General features: G+C 42.9%; 1 protein-coding gene and 1 non-coding gene across 3 annotated transcripts in view; one reads left to right on the top strand and one right to left on the bottom strand.

Annotated features, from left to right (window-relative positions):
• HHAT (hedgehog acyltransferase) overlaps nt 1–24,949 on the top strand; it is a 363,504-nt gene that overhangs the window by 15,443 nt on the left and 323,112 nt on the right. For both annotated transcript variants that reach the window (XM_060088397.1, XM_060088396.1), the window contains exon 3: nt 13,379–13,446. In XM_060088397.1, coding sequence (XP_059944380.1) covers nt 13,379–13,446 — 68 coding nt within the window. The remainder of the gene's footprint in view (nt 1–13,378; nt 13,447–24,949) is intronic.
• On the bottom strand, nt 23,295–23,410 carry LOC132484833 (U5 spliceosomal RNA). The gene has a single exon (XR_009531374.1). It is a non-coding gene; the product is annotated as a U5 spliceosomal RNA (small nuclear RNA).

Consider the following 24,949-nt stretch of genomic DNA (forward strand, 5'->3'; position numbering starts at 1 on the left):
TAATTGTGGTCACTTAAAATGGCAAAGGTAGGTTTTGGGAAGCACAGTTGACAGTGCTGTGCCCCCAGCAGCTGCCTCCCTGTGGATCACTGGGATTGACTTGCGTCACTGGGATCAGCTTTGCCCGCATTCTACATATGTCCCACTCAAAGCCATGGGAGAGACTGGCCATCTAAAGTAGATGAAGACTGTTTGGTCAAGGCTGTCCAAGTAGCTGCATTCCCTGGCTGGAGCCTCTGAGCTCTCAGGGCCCATGTGCAAGGAGCTCACCTGGTCTATGTCAGGTGCCGTGTTAGGTACTTTATGTACCCTGTCTCATTCTATCTTTAGAGCAGCCCTGTGAGATGGTGTGTTACTTAGAAGATAGGCTTGGCTGCAGAAACATAGCCTCCAAAATAACCGTGGTCAGGGCTGGTATGGTGCCTGGATAGCAACCATGACCCTAGCTCCTTCTACGATGTTCCTCTGCCATCCTTGACATATGGTTCTACCTCATGATGTGAGGTGGCTGCTCCAACTCCAGCTGCCATGTTCGCTTTTTTCCCAGCAGGAAGCATGGAAGGGAAGGGGGAGGACAGACCCTCTCTTTTTTTAGATCATAACCTTGAAAGTTGCTTATGTCATATTCTTTCACGTGCTGTTCGTTAAAACCTAGTCCCGTGGCCATATCAACTATGAGGGAAGCTAGTAAATGTAATCTTTGGTTGGGAGGCCATTTTTTTTTTCCAGCTAAACCAAAGGGTTTTATTATAGAGGAAGAAAGAAAGAATGGGTGTTAGCAGTTAATCATCAGTCTTTTCCATAAAATGGGTGTGATCATTGTCCATTGTTACCTAACAAACCATCCTGAAGCTTTGTGATTTAAAACAACTACCGCCATTTATTATCTCTCACTGTTCTGTGAGGTTCTTTTCCTTTTAAATAGACTTTTTAAAAATCTCTCTCTTTTTTTTTTTTTTTTTTTTTTTTTTTTGCGGTACGCGGGCCTCACAGGCTCCGGACGCGCAGGCTCAGTGGCCATGGCTCACGGGCCCAGCCGCTCCATGGACTGTGGGATCTTCCTGAACCGGGGCACGAACCCGTGTCCCCTGCATCGGCAGGCAGACTCTCAACCACTGCGCCACCAGGGAAGCCCTAAATAGACTTTTTTAAAGAGCAGTTTTAGGTTCACAGCAATATTGAGCAGGAAATACAAAGAGCTTCTATGCACTCAGTGCCCCCGGCAGGCACAGCCTCCCTGACTATCAGCATCCTGCGCCAGAGTTGGTACAGTTTGTTACAATTGACAAACCTGTATTGATATATCGTTATCATCCGAAGTCCACAGTTTATAGTAGGGTGCATTTTTGGTGGTGTTCATTCTGTGAGTTTTGAGAAGTATAAATTACATGTATCCATCATAGTATCATACAGAGTAGTTTCACTGCCCTAAAAATCCTCTGTGCTCTATTTATCCCTCCCTCCCCTTTATCATCTCCATAGTTTTACCTATTTCAGTTTTAAAAGAAGCATTTTTTTTTTTTTTTGGCCGCACTGCACAGCTTGTGGGATCCTAGTTCCCTGAGCAAGAATCGAATCTGGGCCCCCTGCAGTGGAAGTGCAGAGTCCTAACCACTGGACCACCAGGGAATTCCCAGTTTTATCTATTTCAAAGCATCATATAGTTGGAATCATATAGTACGTAGCCTTTTCACATTCGTTTCTTTCACTTAATATGCATTTAAGGTTCCTCCATGACTTTTCATGGCTTGGTGGCTTAGTTCTTTTTAGTGATGAACAGTATTCCATTGTCTGAATGTACCACAGTTTATTCATTCACTTACTTAAAGGCATCTTGGTTGCCTACAAGTTTTGGCAATTATGAATAAAGCTGCTATAAACATCCATGTGAAGGTTTTTGTACAGACATAAGTTCTCAGCTCTTTTGGGTAAATACCAAGGAGCAATGGCTGAATTGTATGTTAAGAGTATGTTTATTTTTATAAACAGCTTTCTTCCAGAGAGTTGCCAGTTTTCTTCCAAAGAGGCTGTATCATTTTGCATTCCCGCCAGCAATGGGTTCCTGTTGCTCCACATCCTTGTCAGCATTTGGTGTTGTCAGTGTTTTAGATTTTGGCCATTCTAATAGGTGTGTAGTGGTATCTTGTTATTGTTTTAATTTGCATTTCCCTGATGTATATTGTGGACCACATTTTCATATGTTTATTTGCCATCTACATGCTTTGATGAGCTGTCAGGTGAGGACTTTTGCCCATTTTAAAATCAGATTTTTCATTTTCTCACTGTTGATTTTCAACAGTTTTTGGTATCTTTTAGATAATAATCCTTTATAAGATACGTTTTTGCAAATATTTTCTCCCAATCTGTGGCTAGTCTTCTCATTCCCTTTACAGTGTCTTTCATGGAGCAAAACTTTTTAATTTTAATACAGCCAGCTTATCAATTTTTTCTTTCATGGATTATGCCTTTGGTGTTGTATCTAAAAAGTCATTGCCACGTCCAAGGTCATCTAGATTTTCTCTGATGTTATCTTCCAGGAGTTTTATAGTTTAGCATTTTACGTTGAGATCTATGATGTCCATTTGTGAAGGGTGTAAAGTCTGTGTCTGGATTCATTTTTTTTTTGCATGTGGATGTCCATTTGTTCCAGCACCTTTTGTTGAAGAGGCTCTCTTTGCTCCACTGTATTACCTTTGCTTGTTTGTCAGAGATTGGTTATGTATATTTATGTGGGTCTATTTCTGGGCTGTCTACTCTGTTGCATGGATCTTTTTCTCTGTTCTTTTACCCATACCATACTGTCTTGCATCCCATAGCTTTTTAGTAAGTCTTGAAGTTGGATAGTACTGGTTGTCCGACTTTGTTTTTCTCCTTCAATATTGTGTTGTCTGTTCTGGGTCTTTTGCCTCTCCATATAAACTCTAGAATCAGTTTGTTGATACATACAAAATAACTTGCTAGGATTTTGATTTGGGTTGCATTGAATATATAGATCAAGTATGGAAGAACTGATATCTTGACGATATTGAGTCTTTCCATGAGCATGGAATATATCTCCATTTATTTAGTTCTTCTTTGATTTCTTTAATCAGAGTTTTGTTGTTTTCCTCATATATAACATGCATATTTTGTTAGATTTATACCTAAATATTTCATTTTGGGGGGTGCTGTTGTTTTTAATTTCAAATTCTACTTGTTCATTGCTGATATATATTTGTTTATTTATTTTTTGGCTGCGTTGGGTCTTCATTGCTGCACGCAGGCTTTCTCTAGTTGCAGCAAGCGAGGGCTACTCTTTGTTGTGGTGTGCGGGCTTCTCATTGTTGTGGCTTTTCTTGTTGCAGAGCACGGGCTCTAGGCGTGCAGGCTTCAGTAGTTGTAGCACATGGGCTCAGTAGTTGTGGCTCGTGGGCTCTAGAGCATAGGCTCAGTAGTTGTGGCTCACGGGCTTAGTTGCTCCGTGGTATGTGGGATCTTCCTGGACCAGGGCTCGAACCCCTGTCCCCTGCATTGGCAGGCGGATTCTTAACAACTGTGCCATCAGGGAAGCCCCATTGCTGATATATAGTAAAGCGACTGACCTTTATGTATTAACCTTGTTTCCTGCAACCTTGCCATAATTGCTTATTAATTCCAGCAGTTTTTTTGTCGATTCTTTGGTTTTTCTAGATAGACAATCATGTTATCTGCATACAAAGACAGTTTTATTTCTGCCTTCCCATTCTGTATACCTTATATTTCATTTTCTCCTCTTACTGCATTAGCTAGGGTTTCCAGTACAGTGTTGAGAAGGAGTGATGAGAGCGAACATCCTTACCTTTTTCCTGATCTGAGCAGGAAAGCTCCTACTTACTCACCATTAAGGATGATGTTAGCTGTAGGTTTTTGTGGGTGTTCTTTACCCAGTTGAGGAGGGTCCTCTCTATTTCTAGTTTACTGGGAGTTTTAAATCATAAATGGGTGTTGGATTTTTTTCGAATGCTTTTTGTGCATCTACTGGTATGATCATGTAATTTTTCTTTAGCCTGTTGTTTTGATGGATTACATTGATCGAGTTTCACGTTCTGTGAGACTTTGTTTTTAATTAATCTGGATTGGACTTAGCTGGGCATTTCTGCTTTGTGTGTTGTTGCTCGGCTGCAATTATCTGGTGGCTCAGCTAGGCTGAAACGTCCAAGATGGCTGACTCACATGACTGGCTATCAGCCAAGAGCTCAGCTGGAGGCTGTCAACTGGAATGCTGTGGCTCTCTGTATGTGGTTCTCCACATGGCTTTGAAGAAGGAGTATTGCATGTGTGTAAAACCAGAAGCTGCAGATCTCTTAAAGCCCAACCTGGGAAGTTGAGTAGGTCACTTCTGCCTCATTTATTGGTCAAAGCAAATCATAGGGCCAGTCCAGATTCCAGGGGAGGAAGGACTATGGCTTTTTATGGCTGGAGCAGTGCACATAGACACGGAGACAAGGAATTGATGGTGGCCATCTTTGGAGTCTCTCTACCACAATGGGTGTTACACTTCTTTACCCAGATGGGGATACTGAGGTTGAAAAATATAACTTGTCCAAGACCACACATCTAATACATAATGGAACAGGTTTGTCCAACTCTAGACCCAATATTTTATTCTATTCTGCCACTCGTATTTATTGATAATTTAATTTCCTAAAGCAGCTTGCTTTATAGGAGAAGCCCTTTTATCCATTATACTGTAAAACTTCAAACTTTAAAATTTTATCCCACTGGAATAAAATTTTTCCTTCTTATGTGGTGAAAGCTACTGGGATGGAGGTGGGAGGGGATCCTTCTGTGGAGAATACAGAACTTTTCTGCATCTCAGTTGATCCAGCGGCTGTCATCCTGTTTGATTTATTACTGACCACACCCTAGCCTGGAGCTTCTTTTATCCATCAGGCTTTTTCTCTTAATATCAGTGCCAAAGTGGCCACTCCGAAGAAATGTCATATTTCTCTATTCCTTTTTCCATGCAGCTCATGGAAGCCAGATCCCCCTGCCTTGCCAAAGTGTGTTTAACGCAATGTTGAGTGTTTTTGGCTCCATGTCTTACTATCTAATTCAGGAAAAAGTGCCACTTAACCCACATTATGGAAGTAGATCCACTGGGAAAACTGTCTCTTCTGTGAACTTTTTTGGAGTGTTTGTTTCTGGAGCAAATATAGGGCCTAGAACATACTAGAGGCTCAGAACTTATTCGTTAAGTGGAATGCCACGGGTGGGCACTTACACGGCTGCTTTCTCTGGGCACAGAGCAGGCGTCTCATTCACTGCTCTCTTCCCCATCAGCAGTAGCAGGGTGGTCTGACCATTAGGGACAGCAGACTGATTATAACAGCCCTAGTCAAAAGGGATCTCTTGGTAAATCCACAGCAGGGACTGAACAGAACAGCCCTTCTTCCACTCAGCTCTTCCAAGAGTCTACATAGAGTGTGTCAAAGTCATATGGAAATGCTTGGGGGTGGGGGGTGGTGGTAGTGGTGATCTTCTATGCTTGGTGACCTCTCCCCTGGTATTCTGCACTATTGTGGCTAATCCAAACCTGCTACATTAAGTTTGTGTCTTATGGTTTAGAACATGTAGAAATACTTTTATGTCTCTCTGATTGCACTTAAGTTGAGGAAAGATACAATGTGTCATGCAGTAACCTTGAAAGAATTAATGCCTCTGCCTAAAAGAGGGCTATGTATTTTTGTTGTTCATATCAGCTTATTGCAGTTCTTGGAATGAAAACAGTTGAATTCTCATCAGTGAAAACCATTGGTGATAGGAGGTCACCTGGAAAAGCATCTGGAAAGGGAAGTCATGGCCTACTGTTTCAGCTTACTAACTATTGATTTATATTCAAAATATCTCTCTTCTTGTACCTATTTTGACATTTTGTAGCTTTCTAGCAATCTGTGCATTTTATGAAGGTTTTCAACTTGATTAGTATATTGTGGTTTATAATTCTTATCTTAGAAAACATTTGTTGTTTCTCTAGTTGGCTTTTCTCTCATTGTATACTTTGTTATTTACATCTTCTCCTTCACTCCCTCTGTCCTACTTTTTTTTCCCTTTGATCAATGGTGCTAGAGATCTTATTAAGCTTTTCAGCTTTGGCTTTGTTAGATTTCTCAATTGTTTCTTCTTGTTCTCCAATCCATTGATTTCTGCCCTTATCTGATTATTCCCTTCCTTATTGTTTCTTTGGGTTTGCTCTGTTCCTTCATTCCAACTTCATGAGTTGAATGCTTAGCTCATTTATTTTGTGAGGAATCTATCTGTACTGTTTTATTGTACCTGATTGTTTTTCTCAGAAGGATTTCCAGAAGAGGAAGTATAGAGTCAAACTCATGAATGTTTTTAAGGTTCTTGATAGATATACCCAGACTGTTCTCCAGGAAGGCTGTGCCAATTAACACGTTTTCTATTGGAGAATGTCCATCTTACTGTAGTCTCAGTGAGTTTAGCCTTTATTCTTCAATCCACCTCATATGTATTCGGTATATTGATAAGAAGTGTGAAGAGTTAAATTACTTTTTTTCCCAAATAGGTAACCAAGCGCTATTTAATAAGTCTTTCTTTATTGAATTATAATGCAATCTTGATCATGTACTAAATTATTGTATCTACTAAATTCTTTTATGGATATGCACACGTGCATACACACACAGTATGGGGGCTGTCTTTTCTGTTTCACTGATTTCTCAATCAATTCTTACATCAGTACTGTGCTGTTTTAATTATTTTTGCTTTTTTTTTTTTTTTTTTTTTGCGGTTCGCGGGCCTCTCACTGCTGTGGCCTCTCCCGTTGCGGAGCACAGGCCCCGGACGCGCAGGCCCAGCGGCCACGGCCCACGGGCCCAGCCGCTCCGCGGAATGCGGGATCTTCCCGGACCGGGGCATGAACCCGCGTCCCCCGCATCGGCAGGCGGGCTCCCAACCACTGCACCACCAGGGAAGCCCTATTTTTGCTTTTTAAATGTCTGAATATCTGGTGGAGTAAGTTACCACTCCTTGTTCTTTATTTCCATTCTTTTCTTAGCTATTCTTACTGGTTTATTCTTTGAGATATGTTTGAAATTGGCAGGTTCCAAAAAAATCTCATTAGGATTTTAATCAGAATTACAGTAAGCCTAGAAATTAATTTGTAAATAATTGACAATCTTATAATATTGCATCCAGGAGTATGGTATTTTTTTCTCAAGGTTTCTGTTACTTCCCTTAAAAAAAGTTCATGGGCCTCCCTGGTGGCGCAAGTGGTTGAGAGTCCGCCTGCCGATGCAGGGGATACGGGTTCGTGCCCCGGTCTGGGAGGATCCCATATGCCGCGGAGCGGCTGGGCCCGTGAGCCATGGCCGCTGGGCCTGCGCATCCGGAGCCTGTGCTCCGCAACGGGAGAGGCCACAACAGTGAGAGGCCCACATACCGCAAAAAGAAAAAAAAAAAAAAAAAAAAAAAAAAAGTTCATGGTTGTCTTCATAATAGGCCCTGTTAAAATTCCTAAGATTATTTATAAGTCTTTTTCTTCGTTTTATAATTGGGATACTTTCCAATTATATTTTCTATAATTTCTAGCTGATTATTTCTGGTCTATAGTAAAGTTGTTTATTTTGGTTTCTCTATTTTATGTTCCAAAAATTATTGAATTCTCTTAGGGTTCCACTGGCTTTTATCTTTTTTTTTTTTTTTTTTTTTTTTGCGGTATGCGGGCCTCTCACTGTTGTGGCCTCTCCCGTTGCGGAGCACAGGCTCCGGATGCGCAGGCCCAGCGGCCATGGCTCACGGGCCCAGCCGCTCCGCGGCATATGGGATCCTCCCAGACCGGGGCACGAACCCGTATCCCCTGCATCGGCAGGCGGACTCTCAACCACTGCGCCACCAGGGAGGCCCGGCTTTTATCATTTGATTCTCCTGGTTTTTGTACTTAGATAATATCCACACATAATGATAATGGTTTTGCTTCATCTATTATTACTTAGCCAGGACTTCTAGAACAATATACTAGTTGGAAAAGAATACTGTCCTTATTTTGTTATCCCTAACTTTAATGGAAATCCCTATATTGTTTTACCATTAGTGAAACGCTGAATAAGCTTTTCTTTGGAAGAAAAACATGTTAAGGAATATGTCTAGCTCCCTTTTACTAAAATTTTAAAATCAGCAATACATGTTGAATTTTATCCATTTTTTAAAGTATCTATTCAGATGATTACATAGTTTTCCTTTCTAAGCCTATTGATATTGTAATCATATTTCCAATATAGTTTATATGGTTTCCTACAACAAACCTACTGTGACTATGCTATTTTTAAATACACTGCTTGTTTCTGTGTTTAAAAAAATATTAATAATTTTGAAGTGAGATTAACTGGCCTGTAGTTTTATTGTTTCATCCTCACATTTCAGGATCAGCATTCTGTTAAGTTTTTGAAATGAATGGGGAAGCTCCCCCACTGACTCCGCCAATATTATGGAACTGTTTAAGTAGTATACGAAGTGTCGGCATCAAAGTTTGATATCATTCGCTTGTAAGTTTGTCTAGCCACAGAGTCTCTTTGGAAGTAGACTTATCGAAAACTTTTCAGTATCTTTCAGGATTATTGGTATACGTAGCTCTTCTTCTTAAGTCAGTGTGAGTAATTTATATTTTTCGATTTCATTGAAATTTTCAGATATATTAATGTACGGTTGTATATCATATTCTTAAAATGTTTTGAATTCTACGTGTGTCCCTTGTTTTAGGAAATTTAAAAAGGTTTTGTCTATTTGGTAGGTTGATTCTCTTTTTCGAAGAACAAGCTCTTGGATTTACTTATAAATTCTACCATTTTTCTGTTCTCTGTGATTACTTTCTGATGAACAGCAGCCACCCTAGATCTTTTTGGCTTTACAGAGCCCAGGCTTACCTTTCATGGAGTAGCTATCTTCCTGAAAATTTGCAGTTAGAGACATTTTTATAGAAGGAACTGTGCTTTCCATTGATTTGAGTTTTTATTTCACAGGTATTTTATTTTCATTTCTTTAATCTTCAGTGACAAGCAGTTAATGTTTCTCTAAATAAACTCTGTGACACCAGAGAGCCCTGATATTTAAGCAAATATGGAGCAAATCATTTGAATTGCCGCCTCCAGTTTCTTTTTTCTTTTTTATAGTAGGTGTTCTTAAAGTGGGATGCAAATATAGTTGAGCATATTCATCTTTTGGCTTTTGTTTGTTCCTTTACATGCCTTTTCTTATCACTTGTCACTAATCCCAGCTTATGAGAAAAGGATATAGCAGCTCATTTATAGATTAATTCTTTTATGTCGTTCATGCAACATACTAACCTGTCATAGGGGACAGGCTTTGTCAATCCAGAGGTAATTTTTCCCACTTGCTTCTGTGATTAGGAGTTTGGTTGCAAGATGGCTGGTTACTTATCTGGTGGCCCCAGTTCAGGGTAGGGAAACAAAGGCTACCAGTCCTGTGTTTGTACAGGTGGCCTATGCCCTTGGAACCAGGTGAGCTGGCTGCCCACGGACAGAACCACTAGGGGCCCTTCAGTTAATACAGCCTTGTGAAAGGACCCAAGTGCAGGAGGCAAGGTCTGGACAGCCTGTCTAGATAGCCGGCATTAATAGTGTGTGCTGTGGTGCAGCTAAGACTCCGAGTGTTCTATTTGGCAGGGCTGCGTGTTATATTTGATCTTTTTTTTCCCATGTTACCTATGGCCAGGGTCATAGGAAACCGTCAAGTTGCTGCCTTCCTACTGGAATTCCAAGTCTCCTGGCCCACCCCTTCCTCTCAGGCTTGCACTGGTGTTTTCTTCCTAGATTGACACTGATCCTCAAGGGAGGGGCCTGTTGACTTCCAGACAGTCTGCTTTCTTAAAGCCTGTGGTTAACCCCTCACAATGACTCGTGAACGGGCCCCGGGCTGGGGGGCATTTGAAGGCAGCCCTCAGTGTTAGACTCTACAGCGCCTCACTTCTCAGGCACCCTGCTCCCCCAGCCTTTGCTCTGTGTTGCATCAAAGCTTATGGCTTTTTCTTTACTGGAGCGTTTCCATCTTAGTCTGGGGCTTCTGGCTCTCCAGGGAGCCCTAAGGATTCCCATGCAAACTGTGTGCCTGGTGGCCTGCCTTGATAGACCCCAGAATTCCTAAGGAGTCGCAGATGAGCAGCTCTTTCAGGGAGATTTGAAGATCATTTATGTGTATAGCGCTTTGCATCCTATTTACATATATGATTTGTTTTTGCTTGGGCTATTTCTAAACCACTTTATTATTCCCCGAGTGGGAACTGGAAGAGAAGAGAGAAGGAGCCCACGTACTTCAAGAATCTCATGGAAAAACCAGCACCTTTTCTTCCCTCTTGTATATGATCATGTACTTGTACATATTTGAGAGTTGCTTACTATTAAATTCTCTTATCTTTAGAAGCCCATCTTTTTGGCTCCCTTCCCCCACTCTCATTTACTACCATGGTCTGGTATATCCTCCGGCTTCCTAGAGAAATAAAGAATCCATAGGATCCGATTGGATTTTTTCAAATGCATAGAAACAACAGGAGAGTTGGGCCACGGTTGGGTGTGCATGTGCCCGACAGCGGCTTGTATCAGGGGTGTGTATGTGTGTGTGTGTGTGTGTGTGTGTGTGTGTGTGTGTGTGTGTTTCCCTCCCCTTCCCTCCAATTACCCCTACCCCACACCGGAATTGATTTCCCATCAAAGTGTTGAGGGTGAAAGGGTAGGTAGGTTAGCGGCTTTAAGTGAACGGTTTACTTAACCACAGCTCATTGGCGATTGAAATGCGAACCCTCTCACTCAGCAGGTGGAATGGGGCTTTGATGTATCCCGTTGTTGGGTGGTGGTTGGTGGTGGAGGGCAGGGGAAAAATCAACAGCTGACATAGTATTGAGGGCTCGTCAGCAGAAACTGCTTAATTTCTCTGCTCTCAGGCAGTTTTGTGGAGCGCTGAATTTGGGGAAATGGAACCAGGGCACCTAGAAGAAAGGGCTGGCTCTGCCCACAGTCAGGCCCGTGTGGTGCAGAGAAAAGTGCTCACGTAGAGAAGGCTTCTCTGCATTTGCACCGTCCCCTTGCTTGAGGGAATGTGAGTTATGATGAAATCTCGTTCTTGCCCAGAGGGTGAGGGTGTGGGGTCCTCACCTAAGCAGGATAATCAGAGAAGTTCTGAGGGTTGTCACCTTTCACAGAAAGATCTCCTGCTACAGTTTCTCAGCTTCCGTTCTACCAAATTCTACCAAATTTGGTAGAATTCAACCAAACTTTGGTAGAACTCTACCGAATTCTATAGCAATGCATTTCAGCTAACTCAAGGCGGTCTGAAGACAGTGATCACCAAAGTATCATGAATGGATTTAAGCTGTAATTTAAATGTACGTCATACAGCATTTGTTTGTGTCAAGAAATCAGAGAAGGGTGATTGGTAGGAATTCTCCAAAAGCTGAGGGAGGGTTTTGGTGTAGAACCATACTGTCCATTGCTATAGCCGCACGTGGCTAATGAGCTCTTGAAATGTGGCCACTTCAAATTGAGATGTGCCATAAGGATAATGTGTCCATGGAATTTTGAAGAATTAGTAAGAAAAAAAGAATGTAAAATAACTCATTAATAATTGTTTAACATTGATTCCATGTTGAAATAATGTTTGGACATATTAGGGTAAATAAAATATTCTAAAATTAATTTCACTTTGAAAAATTATTTTTTAAAGTGTGGCTACTAGAAACTTTAAAATTATAAATGTGTCTCAGATAGTATATCAACTGCACAGCGCCAGACAGGATTTCGTCTTAATTCTCATATCTGCATACGATTCCTTTTTCCCACTAGGGGGAGATGTGTCCTAATATGGGGGAGTCAGCTGCTTAGCTTGTAAACTTCACTGCTTTGGAATGTACCCTTTTAAAAAAGAAGCACTCAAGTTTTTGCGTTGTTTCAATTCTGCGTAATTCTGTTGTTTCTGGAGGTTGCACTTTGTAGGAAAGTGAAGCCAAAACAGAAGAGGCAGGAAAGCAGAGAGGTTTTCCCCCTTGTTTTTGTTAGCGTTCAGAGAGACCTGTTACTTTGTTGGATTGTAGTAGCTTGCTGCTTGTTTGTGGGTTGTTCCCTTGGAACTTGAGTCTGTGTACAGCACAGCGCACACACACGTACACGCACACACACACACACACACACAATGTGGCCTGTGTGCAGCTGTAACAGAAAGGACCAGGGCAATCACACACCACCACAGCACCTCCTGGACCTTATGGAATTCATTGTGAATGTGTCCTGCAGTTGCGCCCTGTGGCACACTGGGCCCCAGTACTCGATGAGCCTCCCTTTTCTGCTTTTCCTGGGGCCAGTGTTGCCTGGGGTTTGAGGCTGGGGCTGCTGTTTGCATCTAGTGTGTGTAAATCTGCCCTTTGATCCTACTCTGAAACCAGCATCATTTCATGATTATGTTTTAGTGACGCACTCTCTCCTGGTTTTCCTTTGATCTTTCTGGGTAGCTCCTTTGTGGTCCTCTGTATTTTTTGTATGTTTGTTGGTCTGATGAGCACTGGATTTTTCTTTTCTTGTCTATGCAGTCTGTGCCCTTTTGGGTGATCTCAGCCATTCTGGAGGCTTCATTACTACCCTTATACTGGGGACTCCTAAGTCTTTACCTCCAACGGAGGCGCTGTTTTGAGCTCCATCCATGCCCATCCAGCTGCCTATTGACATCAAATAGACACCCCAGACTCAGCCCCCATAGCACTCCTTACCTCCCATATCATGGCATTCTTCAGCACCATTGTAATTTCTTATTATTTGTTTGTCTCTCTCATCCAGTGTACAGTAAGTCCCAGGAGAGCAAAAGCCTTGCCAATCGTGTTCTGCGTTACTCCTAACTATTTCACACTGTGCCTGGTTATTGTTCACCCTTAGGAAGTATTTGAATAAGATTTTTAAATATTTTTTGTTTTAAACCAATTGTACTGTTTACTTATAAGCATATGTATTACCATTATACAGTTCCATCAATAATCTTGTTAGCTTTATATCACAGGGCTATGATCACCATCATTTTGTGGCATGGTCCGTTTAAAAATTTTTTTCACCATCTGTACAAGTGGGGCATTTGCCCTCATCCCTCCTGTGCTTCCTTGTGCTGGAAGCTTTTGCACTTTTTTGACCCTTATGACAAATTAAAGGGACATTTCTATCAGGCCCACCGTGTATTTCCAGGAACTGAGGTCACAGAAATGAAGGAGTGTGACATGTTTCCATGCCTGTAGCTCAGTCCACGGGCAGCTTTTCCAGGACGTATTCCAGTTTCCTTTGGTACCTCTCCTGTTAAACCAAGTCCAGTTTCATTTGGATTTGTGACTAATGCACACTGTTTTTCTTGTCAGAACATGAAGAGGAACTGGACCAAGAATTTGACCTGGAGACTGGCACTTTATTTGGAGGATTAAAGAAGGTACAGAGTGGATCAGTGATAAACCTTTTCAATTTTCAAAGCTGGTTTCAGTGTTTTGCATCACTTTTGTATTTGGCGTTGACCCAGCCATAGCACTCAGCTGGACATTTAGTACCTTTCCTGCTGTAAAAGGTGCGAGTGTGCCGTGTAGAGAAAGGCATTCCCTGTGCTTTGTCTTTATCTCATCCCACGTTCTCCTCTCAAAATACTAGAGATGTGGATCAGTAACCTTATCGGTTCATGCAAATTCCACTCTTGTAAAGTTTAGGAAGTTCCTTCCTGACCTAGCCATAGCTATTGGAATCAAATGTGGCTCCTGGACACTCCCTATACCAACTCATGGCAACTATGGAACTGTTTCCTTCCTGCCTCTACTGCCCCTGGCCGTCCACACCCTGCAGAGCATGCTGGGAATCCCCCGCCCCTCTGCTCCCTGCTTCCGGGTGGCAGTGGGCCATTTATCCTCCACTGCAGCTCATTATGCCTGCTTACATCGCGGGTAGGGTGGCCGCTATTGCTCTCCTAGTGGTGACGGTTAGCACTTCTGTTCTTCAGAGTGTCATGGGTAGGTACCAGACCCTCCTCTTTTGATTGCAAGATGTTAGACTACTTTCTGTGTCCCACCAGAACCCCTTTCCTCTTGAGTCTAGAGTTTTTCTCATTCTTCCCCTTTGAGTTTTCCAGGACCCCATTTCAGTAATGACTTGGATCACATGACGTCCAGCTTCAGCTCATAGTTTGGGTTTCAGGTCAACCCTAGTGAGGAGCTGTGTATTTGTTTTTCTAGGCATTTGGATATGTTTAAAAAATGATATCACACCATTGCTTTTTACTATTTTTGCTCTAAGTGTGTAGTGTGCCAGGTATATTGTAAGTTTAGTCAACTTTTGTTGGTTGGCTTGGGGCATAGAATGATGCTTGCACTCCAGGTTCTGAGCACCTGACTTACAAATGAACTTTGGAAGACAATTCGTTTCCAAACTGGGTACTGCCTGTATTGATATCTTCCTACTTTGAGAGTTACAGATCTTACTTAGAATTGAAGAAAATTGGCTTCAATTTCCATTTGATTTTCTAGGGTAACCTGTCCCTTTTCTTCCAGCTCTGGCTCTATACAGAGCCACCGTATTAAATACGTGGCCCATGTTTGTCTGGGCCTGGGAAGAATGTCCTGCCTCGCATGATGCTCTTCCCAGTTGTTTTACCCACCAGACATTTCCGTGAAAAGTTGGATATAAATTTAATTTCCGTTCATCGAATCCATTTGTAAATGTTTCTGATTTAAATAAGCCCTTTTTAGGATTATTAGTAAGACGTGTAATGTGGGTGGTATTGTGCCCACTTCAGAGATGAGGAAATTTGGGAAGCTTTATGTCATGGTGGAATTTGAGTTGTAACAGTGTTACAGAACTCAGGTTTAGCTGCTCATCGCTCAGGAATCCAATACTGAGAGATAAGTGTTGGGTAAAAGGAAAGGTAGCTTTATTGAGGTAGCTGTCAATCCTGGCAAGAAGGTGGACTCGTGTCTCAAAGAACCAACTCCCCAAGTTTTGTTCAGAAATTATATAGGGAAAAGAGGAAGGGCCTATGTGTTGAGGAGAGGGTTGCGAGGTGCATGTTCAGCTCATGGACATTCTTGGTGGTGAGGCAACCAGGAGTCAACATCATCAACCTTCTGGTTCTGATTGGTCTGGGGTCTACGTGCTTGTGGGCAGCATACAGTTAACTTCTTCCACCTGGTGGGGGTTTCAGTATCTGCAAAACAGCTCAAAGGATATGGCTCAGAATATATCTATAGCCCCTGAGGAGAAACTAAAGGTCCTTGATTTTGTTTAATGGCTAAACTATTATTATTTTGCCTTGTTTGGCTTTTTCCTTTGTTTTTGCATTTTCTCACTTCTCTGATTAAACTTACTCTTTGATTACAGTTTTTCTGCAGACGAGACAGGCGGAGGACAGTGGGCAGGGGGGTTTGTCCTGGGAAGGCCCCATTGGGTCCTACTCTGGTTACAACAGCAGATAGCTCTTGTGAGTGTCTGGGATCTACTCTTTAGAAATATACTGCTATTGGATTTCTTACAACAGAAAAAAATGGTGATTTAAGAAAAAATTTTAGAGTCATAATTCAGGCATTTCAGATAATACTGAATTGTTTGCCAGGGGCAAAAATAAGCAAACTCATTTTAGAGTAAAAGACTTTTTGCTGAAGAGAAGCAACTGTGAGGCAGTATGAGAAGCTGAACGAGGAATCAGGCCCCGACAGGTTTGGAGCTCCCATGGATTTCATTGTTGCAGGCTCAGCCCTGCCGGGTGTTGCTACTTCTAGACAAAGGGGCTTTGTCTTCGCTGACTTCCCAGCTCCCACCACTCCATCACATTCAGCTGCTTGACTCCCTGCCAAGGCTCCAGAATCCTGGGGACGTGACCTCTTCTGTGCATTCTCCGTGACAGCCCCCCGTGGTGACGGGCACAGGCAGTGGATGTCAACGTTTAGGTCGACCCTGCCTTTGTGGAACAGTGCACAAGGCTCAGATAAAAGCTCCAAGGACTTTTTCTATTCCGAAAAATCTCTGTTCCTCTATCCTGCTGACCATCCTTCCATCCATTCATCTGACGGTATTGAGTACCTCTTGTCCTCATCTTTCTGTATCTCATTACCCTGCATAGGGGATGAGTAGTTTGGAGTCCTAGAATTTAGAGGGAAAATGATGAGCCAGGGTGGATAGCCAACAGATGAAGGAAATTGATTCTGTGTCCTTGGTGAAGATCATAAAATAGACCCGGGGCCATATGTAGCGACAGGAGGTTCATTGATGTCTGCTGAAAGTCTTATTTCAGCTAAAACAGAAGCCTAATAGGTTCTCAGTATTTCCTTTGGAGGTTATGGGAGGTGGCAAGCAAATGCTATTCTGGTCTAGATTCTAATCAAAAGGTGAAATTACGCATGAGTAGAAATCAAGAACTTTAGAAGGAAGCTTTTATGTTCTCTGACCAGTGCATCCTTTAAATGTCGCTAAACCTCAGCACTGCTGACCTCCTTTGTTTGGGGGCCTGTTCTGTACATTGTAGGGTGTTTAGCAGCATCCCTGGACTCCACCTCGTAGATGCCAGTAGCACCAAGTCATGACAGTCACAAATGTCTCCAGGCATCGCCACATGCCCCCTAAGGACAAAACCCCCTCTCTTTGAGAACAGCTGGCCTGCAGTCATATTTAAGGGCTTTGTCATGCTGACTTGGCCATTTCTTACCTTTGCTCATCCTGTTTCCTCCTCCGGATTGTGCTTCACTTCTTCCCTGTCTGGTCCTCACTCACACTTCACATCTGAGCCCAGGTGTCTCCTGTCACGGAAGCATTGCCTGGACCTTTAACTTGGGCTTAATGTGCATAGTTGCTGACACTTCTCTGCTTCTCTTTTTATCTCCTTCCACAAATACAGCTTTTAACGCATGTGTTTCTGCGCCCAAGTCCATGTGGAGTGCTAGGGACCTAGTAGTGAACCAGACAGACAAACTTCCTGTCCCAGTGTCTCCTAGTGGGGACAGACCAACAGTAAGTAAATAAATAAACGTAACAGCCACAGATTGAGCTAAATGATCTGAAGGAGATGAACAGGGTGATGTGTCGTCAGGCTTTGGATTGAATCTTGTGCCCTGTTACGATAAATATATTTGTACAGTGTTATCTTGTAGTATCCATCCTCCACCAGACTGTGAGTCTCACAGGGGCAGGGCTGGGATTTAATGAGTCCTGTATCTTCAGTGCCTGGGACAGAGTAGGTGAGTATTTTGCTGAATTTAACTGCAGGAGAGAGTGAATAACACTGTGCCAGGTGGCTACATTGGTGTAAAATGCATCAGTCCTAAGTTCACCTAGATGGGCATGTACGTGAATGCCGAGCGGGACAGTGTTGACAGTCAGAGCAGGGAGAGACCACCGTGGGCACAAGCAATCCCACACTGCTTCTGGGGGCAGACCTTCAGCTGAGCTCCACAGAATGGGTGGGATTTGGCAAGGTCATCGGTAGAGAAGATGCTCTTCCAGAGGGGCTCAGTGTGGTCGGAAAGGGGACGAACCTATCAGGGTGATGGTGACTCAAGGGGAAGCTTCCCTTAGGACAGTGAAAGGTTGCTGGGCCTGACCACAGTCCTCCGGTTGCCGATGATGGTAGGGAGGATTATAGCCCAAATCAGGAATACCTTTGGGTCTTATCATTCCTTTGGTGCAAAGCTGCTTGTTTCTGCCGAGACGCCAATTGTGGTGGGGGAGATTGCGTAGGTGTAGCTCTCAAGGAGTGTTCAGGTTACATATGCTGTGACGTTTGCATCCTGTTTTGTGATGTCTCTTTTTCCAGGCTTGAAAGTGCCTCCCCGCGTGAGCTCCAGTGGCCTCTTGGAGCAGTCCTGTGCTGGGAACCTGTGTGTGGCCAGGGACCGGTCGAGCCCGATGCCTTTCCAGTTCTGGCCACCTGTCTCAGTGTTTGGTGGTTCCCTTTTCTCATCTCAAACTTTGTAGTGGCCATGTTCCTTGCTTGATATTTCTAGATAGTAGGTTCTGAATCAAACTGACATGAATGAAGCTCCATGGTGGGTTGTATTATCATGAATTTGTTTTATTTTTATTTCTGATTCAAGATACTTGTTATAATGGAAAGAGCACAGGTGTGGAGTTGGATGGACTTGAGTTCAAAATGCAGTTTGCTCCATTTTGGAAAATCATTCACCTCATTTGAGCCTTAGTTTTATGTTTTGGAATATGGGAACGGGAGGTCTCATTGTGGAGAAAGAGATGATGATAAAACACCCAGCATGTATGTGTTGGTACAGAATGGATCCTCAGTCCATGCTGCTGTGGTCATTATTTTGTCCTTCCATGGATGATGACATCTTTGCTTTAGAGCTAAGATTAGTTGATTCCCCCTGTCTGGCAAGGAGATAATGTTCTACAGAGAAACGTTTAAATCTAGAAGGGGATGGATTGCTACTGAAAGGAACTCTCAAAAGCCTAATGCATTATGAAGAATTTTACATGTAGTCAATTACTCATTTCTTTCCTGAGGACACTTCTTCCTGTGACAGTTCTGAAATTGGGGCCCACTTGTGAATGAGACGTTCTTTCAGAAGTAGAATCAGAGAGGAATTTTCAGTGCCTGCCAAGAAGGTTAGAAAGGGAAGATAAGATCAGAGAAGGGAAGCTTGATCACTTATGTCTTTGAATGTTAAGAGAGAAGAGGTCGTTTCTAAAGTAAAGATACAATTTTTAGCTACTCAGATTTTACCTATAAAGATTTTAATATTCAAGTTATTTATAAATTCCTCTGTATTTTGATACTTAAAAAAAAACTCAGCAAGCTCTATGTTGAATCATTTATCAAATATTCATTGAGTGGCTGCTGTGTGAGAGGCTTCTAGGCTGGGTGCTGGGAGGCTGTGACCTTCCAGGCTCTGTCTTCACTGGGCCCTGAATTCGGGGGACACTGATGCTGAGACAGTGAGGTAAGTGATGCAGCTATTCACGGGGCATGCAGAAGCAGAAGGTGCCTGTAACCCAGACTCACAGAAATTAGAGCTGAGGTATTGGGGAAGGATGGGTGAAGGGAGCAGCAGGCCTAAGGACTGGATTTGAGAGAGTCCTTCAGTTTGGCTGGGAGGTTGAGTGAGAGGAAGGGATGATACAAGATAGACAGGGGCTGGATAATAAAGGCCATTGGGTGCCATAGGTGGAGTCTGAACTTTATTCAGAAGGCAAGGGACGGTTACTGAAGGGGTTGGGGCCATTGCCATTTCTTCTGAGGACTCTTTGAGGAGCCTTGGGATTTCCCTGCCTTGCCCGCCTCTCCCGATCTCCCCCACTCAAGGTCTGTGCATCCCTGGACTTAACGTACTGGAATGTATATCTCATAATTTTCCTCAAAACCCATGCATGGCTCCCCATTTCTTACAGTATGAAGTCCAGACTCGGTGGCTGACATTCACCCCCATTTGTCCACTGGCCCTACCTTGTTTTAGCAGCCACATCTCCATGTAGTAACCATATGCTACTAAATAACAGGATTGTCTTCCATTCCCCAAGGATGCCTTGAGGTTTCCTCCCCGTCATCCTCATGCAGACTGGGCACCCTTCCCTGCGGCTCAAGGAACAGCCCACATGGAACCTTTCCTGATGCCTCTCCCCCGGCTTCTCCCCCTGTTGGCATTGATTTCTCCCTCCTATGAGCTCCATTCCCAGGACTCCTCCCCGAGCCTGTGTTATAGAGCAGTTACCTGTTTTAGATGTAAGGGGATCTTTCATCCCTGCCTCACTGGAGCAGGCATTCAGTAGTGGTGGTTGGATTAAGGTGGACATGGCTGTCTGGTTGGGCACTTATTGTGAAGGGTCATTGGCTCCCTGGCAATGTTTGCTTTGTTTCACGGCCTAAACTCTGGCAGGTTTAGAGAGTGTAGGACTTACCTCATTTTCATTAAGCCGTAGCTCCTCCAAGATGATTCCGGTGTTCTGGTCATGTCTGCCTTCCTCCATCTGATGGGAACAGGTGAACGTGTGGTTGGGCTGTTTGTGTGAATTTTCAGCCCGTCCTCATTAACAGAGGATTGGATTTGATGCAGCTTTGCCCCTTCACAGAGGGGCTGCTCAGCAGAGGTAGATTCTTGTGTCCTGTGCCAGCCCCTCCAGGCAGAGAGGGTGTGGGCTGAGGAGTCTCCAAATGGTCAGGGCAAGAAGCCCACAGACGAGTAATGGAGGGAAGGTTCCTGAGCACACGTTGGGCTTGATTCCCTCTTGTTAACATGAAGGACTCCTGCTCTTAACCTGCCAGTACGCTGTCTCTTGTCTAGTCTCATCCCTGCTGGATGTCCTTCCTGATATGTAGGAGATTTGCAACTAGGCGGGGGGAAAAGTGAGGCAGTCGTGATTTCCTGGGGAGCACAGGAAAGGGAAGCTCTCTGCCTTATGTGAAAATAGGGTCTGTAATGCAGATGGATAAGCATCAAATTTGCTTATTAGCTCAGCCACTAAGGCCCCTGCTTGGCCCTCCTCTCTCTTTTATATCTACTAACTCATGCAAAATATTGTTTTTTTAAAAAAAATTAATTAATGATAGATTGATCGATTTTTGTCTGCGTTGGGTCTTCGTTGCTGCATGTGGGCTTCCTCTAGTTGCGGCGAGCGGGCACTACTCTTTGTTGCGGTGCACGGGCTTCTCATTGCGGTGGCTTCTCTTGTTGCAGAGTACGGGCTCTAGTCGTGCAGGATTCAGTAGTTGTGGCGCACGGGCTTAGTTGCTCCGCGGCATGTGGGACCTTCCTGGACCAAGGATCGAACCTGTGTCCCCTGCATTGGCAGGCGGATTCTTAACCACTGCGCCACCAGGGAAGTCCCCCCAAATATTGTTTATTTTGTTATAAAGTTTCTTGAAGGAGCCAGGAGAAGATAAGGTGAAGTTAGAACCAAGGGTTTAGCCCTGCAAGACTAAAAAATCAGGTGTGTGTATGTGTGCATGTACACGTATGGAGGGAGAGAAGAGAGAAAAAGAAACAGACTGAGAGAGAGAGAGGTTCCCCATGAATACTTAGTAAAACCTTGAGGTGATGATATAGGTTTGGTGTGGTGAGACATTTCTCAGCCACAAGCCAGTCAGTTTACAAGTAATTCTTTGCTAATCAACTGCTTTTCTATAGGTGCTGTGGGTTAAGGGAAGTAAGAAGCATAGTTTCTCTCCTCAAGAAGCTATTACTCCATCTGAAAATGCCAAGCTGCCACGTAGCTTTAATAGGGATGATGCTCTAATTATTTAACAAAGGGCAGCAGCATCCATCAAGCTGAAGAGACAGCAGGTGTACGCAGCCAGGACAACTGACCCTGTTTGTGTGTCCTGCCTGAAAATCGGCATTACATTTAACAGAGTGTTTCCATTTTTATGAGTGTCCCTAGTTGGTATAGCCAAAAATTGCCAGGTGAGTTTCCAACCTTGGAATGACCAGGGAAGGCTCCCCAGAGGAGGTGGATCTGAGCTGAGCCTCGAACAGAAGGATAGTGTTTTGAACTGACCCGAGTCTGTCTGATGGTTGAACAAAAGTCAAATTCTTTGGTTTTACTCTTATTAGCTTCTGGTAGTTGGAGGTGGGTAGGAGTTAAATATCTTCCTTTCCTGTAACCTCACTACCAAGTGGTACGTCATAGGGAAAGAGTTCAGATCTGAATTCTGCCCCGTGTGCAAACACTTATTATTTATTTCTTCAGTGGCAGGTACAAAATCTGCCACGGAACCTGTTCTCTGTCTTTAGGTTGTCCAACAAGCACCTTGCAGGAAGGATTCATCTGAGGCTGAGGCAGTTCTACTCTGTGGGCTGGAGCAGACACCCTGCTAGTCTGACAGGGGGAATGGAACCTTATGAAGTAAAAGGACATAGAAGCACAGGGGTGCTAGAAGGAGGGCTGTTTCCTCTGAAGCTCTGGGTGCCTGCTCCAGGGATTCTGATGCCTCACCCTTATGAGGTTATTGGAGGCTGCGAAAATTTCTAACCCACTGCCTATGTTGAGCACCACCTCCTTCATTTGTACATCACTTATTTCTAACATCCTTAATGCTCATAAATTCTCAGGTGCAGCTTTCAATACCAATATTGGAATCATTTGAATTGTAGCCGTGTCTGGAACTGGATTTCTGACTGGGACCCTTCGGGTGCTTACTCATTCCTTCTGGAATGTGGACTCTGCATTTGGGCACTTTTAGTGTCAAGAACAGTCCCTCAGGGTTAGAGGGGGTTGTTTACACAACACATCCTATGTAAGTGCTCCAACAGATAGGATTCTGAGAGTAGAAGGAGCAGAGTTCAGCAACGGCTTAGAGCTGAAATTTGGGGAGAGACATGGGGGAGTGGGGAGGAGGGGAAACCTTTCCTTTTCCCAGTACGTTCCCTAAAAGTGGTGCCTGTCACCATTCTTTAAAAGGTTATTACCTTTTAAAATCATGACATGACAGTTGATAAGTCTCTGTTAAAAAGAAATTAGAAGCAGCTGCAGGATAAAAAGTAAGATCATGGGCCCGTGGGAGATGTGAAGGGTGGTGTCTTTGTGTGGGGAACTCTCTGAAGCCACTTGCAGGATCACAGTATCTGCTGAAAAGTTCAAGTTGGTGAGGGTTAGTTAGTCCATTATAATTTTGCTCCTGGGTTGTATGAAGGCAGTTCTCCAGCTAAATTTGATCACACATATAGACATTTATTAGGCAAGCAGTAGAAACCAGTTCATACCAGCCTGTTTGCTGGGCTGGGTGAAGGTTCAGGAGGCTCTTTGTCCTTTAGGAGCTGGTACCACTACCATGCATTGAAGGTTCCTCTCATGGCTATGACATCAGGCACTGGGGATTCTGGACAACCTGGCGTCAGACCACCACATACTTTCCAACTTGTAACTGAATACAGGACCTTTGAGTGGGGCTTCAGGGCCAACACTTGGGATATATGTTTTCAACATTTTAGATTCTTCATTATATAGGGGAGGGAAGGGGAACCGTTCAGTTGTTTTAGCCAGTGTTTCTGACATGAGTGGCAACTGGCAAGTCAAGACTTCATCAGTGGAAATTCATTTGACATAAATTTATGATATTTTACTAGAACAGCTCAGGCAGAAAACCAATAAAACTTTAGTCTATGAGCTTTTTACTTATAATACTAAACTGTGTAGGTTAATCAGAACAGTTCAGGTAGAAAACCAATAAAACCTTAGCCTATAAGCTTCTTACTTATAATACTAAACTTTGTAGGTTAAGAGGAATAATGGCATGTTGAAAACAGCAGGAAGAGGAGTTATTTCAGAAAGATCATGTCTTTTATTACAACATCAGACACTAGCCCTGCTAAAGCAAGGCCTCAAAAAATTTGTTGAACACTCAGACTTAATTCTCTTCACGGAAATCTTTAGTAAAAGGCGAAAGATTTATTCTATCTGAAGAGAAACCAGAGTATAACACTGGTTTACTAAGCTCATTTCTCCAGTAACCGCAGATCCTACTTCACTGATGGTGGCTCTTTATCCCCAAGGGCACTTCCTGTTTAAAGTTTGTACAGGAGATTTTGTAAGCAAACTTCTCATAGTTAGAAATGTTGAGTTGCAAGGAATATTCTTTTAAACTTGAAAGGATTGTACTCTGTGCAGGGTACTGTGGGTATGCAAATGAGAAGTCTGACTCATCAACTTTGAGATTCTGCAAACACCATAGTATTCCTCGCATGCCTCAGGAACCACCATTAGGGGGCGAAGCAGAGGTCTATGTGGCTGGGCTTTAAACCCCATCCTGGTTCAACCACGGAAACTGCAGTTTTTGTATGTGGTATATTGGGACTTTGAGTGTGGTTCTATCCCTTTCCTTTCACTAACCACCAACACAGTTAAAATACAGAACCAGAAAGAACTCCTTTTCTGCCTCTTTCTAGTCACACCCATCCTGCTCTCACCATCCCGAACCCATGGAAGCCACAGTTTTGTTTTTCCATCTCATGATTTTGTCATTTGAGAATGTTATATAAATGGAGTCATACAGTATTATAACCTTTTGAGACTGGCTCCCTCCCCCACCCCCAACTTAATGCCCTTGAGATTCATACAAGTTGTGTGTATCAGTAATTTATTCCTTTTCTTTGCAGGATATTAGTTAATGATATGGATGGACCGCAGTTTGTTTAACCATTTGACCCGTGAAGGACATTTCGGTTGTTTCCAGTTTTTGGCTATTATAAATAAATCTGATGTGAATATTTGTGTACAGGTTTTCATGTGAACTTAAGTTTTATTTTCTCAGGGATAAATACCCAGGTGTTTGATTGCTGGATTGTATGATAAGTACATGTTTGGTTTTATGAAAAACTGTATGAACTGTTTTCCAAAATGGCTCTACCATTTTACATTCCCACCAAAAAAATGTATGAGATACTCAGTTTCTCTGCACACTTACTAGCATCTGGCCTTATTAACATTTTAAATTTCAGCTATTCTGATAGGTGGGTAGTGATATCTCATCATGGTTTTAATTTGTGTTTCCCTAATAGTTAAAGATGTTGAACATATTTTCATGCACTTATTTGTCATCTCTATATACTCTTTAGTGAAATTCTGTTCATATCTTTTGCCCATTTTTACTTGGATTGTTTGGTTTATTTTTACTGTTGAGTTCAGAGAGTTCTCTGTATAGTCTGGATACTAGTTCTTTGTCAGGTAGGTGGTTTGCAAATATTATTTCTCAGGCAGTAGCTTGACTTTTCATCCTCTTGGTAGGGTCTTTCACAGAAATCCAGTTTATTAATTTTTTTTTCTCTTAAGAACTGTGCTTTTGGTGTCATGTCTAAGTACTCTTGGCCTAGTTTTATGACCCAAAGATTTTTTTTTTTTCCCCACAAAGTTTCCTAGTTTTGCATTGTAACTTTAAGTCTGTGATCCCTTTTGGGTTAATTTTTGTGTTAATTTAGGTAGAGATTTATTATTATTATTTTTTTGCTCATGGATGTCCA

This window comes from Mesoplodon densirostris, chromosome 2 (genome assembly GCF_025265405.1).
Source record: "Mesoplodon densirostris isolate mMesDen1 chromosome 2, mMesDen1 primary haplotype, whole genome shotgun sequence".
Taxonomy (NCBI): domain Eukaryota; kingdom Metazoa; phylum Chordata; class Mammalia; order Artiodactyla; family Ziphiidae; genus Mesoplodon; species Mesoplodon densirostris.